The sequence below is a fragment of the Tupaia chinensis genome, unplaced genomic scaffold (genome assembly GCF_000334495.1).
Source record: "Tupaia chinensis unplaced genomic scaffold, TupChi_1.0 Scaffold000330_1, whole genome shotgun sequence".
Taxonomy (NCBI): domain Eukaryota; kingdom Metazoa; phylum Chordata; class Mammalia; order Scandentia; family Tupaiidae; genus Tupaia; species Tupaia belangeri.
This window is the reverse complement of record NW_006159824.1, coordinates 1,356,377-1,357,329: the sequence shown is the minus strand read 5'-3', so window position 1 is coordinate 1,357,329 and position 953 is coordinate 1,356,377. Positions and strand designations below refer to the sequence as shown.

Genomic DNA, 953 nt, shown 5'->3' with positions numbered 1-953 from the left:
ACTAAATGAAAAAACTCTAAAAAAAAAAAAAAAAAAAAAAAAGGAGGGGCTGGTGTGGTGGTTAAGGTGCTGGACACTCCCACATGACTGACTATGGTTCAAGTCCTGGACCTGGTGGCTTGCTTTCTCATTTTTTCTGTCTCTCTCTGGTCAAATTAAATTAAATGAATAAAAATAATTCTTTTTTTAAAAGTTAATAAACTTTTTTTTAAAGTTAAAGCTTTTGGACTTACTTCATATTTGTCGGGATCAAGGGGTTATAAAAGTCTGTGACAATCTGATGGCCATACCAGGAGCAAGCTACCAAGGCAGCAAGACCTGGGGAGAGAATGAGTGTTATACTTTGAGTCCCCAAACCACCATCTTACCCACCCTCACTCTTAATGGGAGGGAGAGACAGAGCCCTTGCCCCCCTCACCCCCAACATGGACCTAAGGCTCACCTGCCACGATGAAAATGATGCCTCCTGTCATGGCTATTCGAGCCTTCTTCACTTTGTCATCCCCCCCACAGCGGGTGCACTTCATGCCCATGGTGGCCACAAACATGGCCAGGAAGCCCAGCACCAAAGATACCACCATTAGGGCTCGAGTGGCCTGCAGCGCCGCTGCGGAGAAGGGGAAAGGACGCCGTCATTGTGGAAATACCGACGGGCACTCTCGTAGCTCGGGCCTAGGGCCCCTGAGTCCCCGGCCCAGACCTGAGCCGGCAGGTCCCCGCCCCTCCCGTCGCCGCGACCTTCCTGCTCCTGCCACGCCCTCTCTGCTCAAGGATCCGCCCGGGGCGCCAGGGTTTCGATGAAACTGCCCTGGGAGCGGGAAGGGTGGAAGGGGCAGCTCAGAAGCGGGGCCGGCGATCGCAGGCCGCACAGCGCGGCGGCGGCGCAGTTCGGAGCCCGCTATCGAGGCCACGGGGTTTGTGGCTTCGGCTAATCGTTAGATAAGATTAGCAGC

General features: G+C 53.5%; 1 protein-coding gene across 1 annotated transcript in view; it reads right to left on the bottom strand.

Moving 5' to 3' along the window:
* The window catches only part of CLDN7 (claudin 7), a 5,227-nt gene that overhangs the window by 3,272 nt on the left and 1,002 nt on the right, over positions 1-953 (bottom strand). Inside the window, exons 2-3 of the mRNA XM_014589082.1 lie at positions 443-607; positions 234-318 (exon numbers count right to left, since the gene is read on the bottom strand). Coding sequence (XP_014444568.1) covers positions 234-318; positions 443-607 — 250 coding nt within the window. The remainder of the gene's footprint in view (positions 1-233; positions 319-442; positions 608-953) is intronic.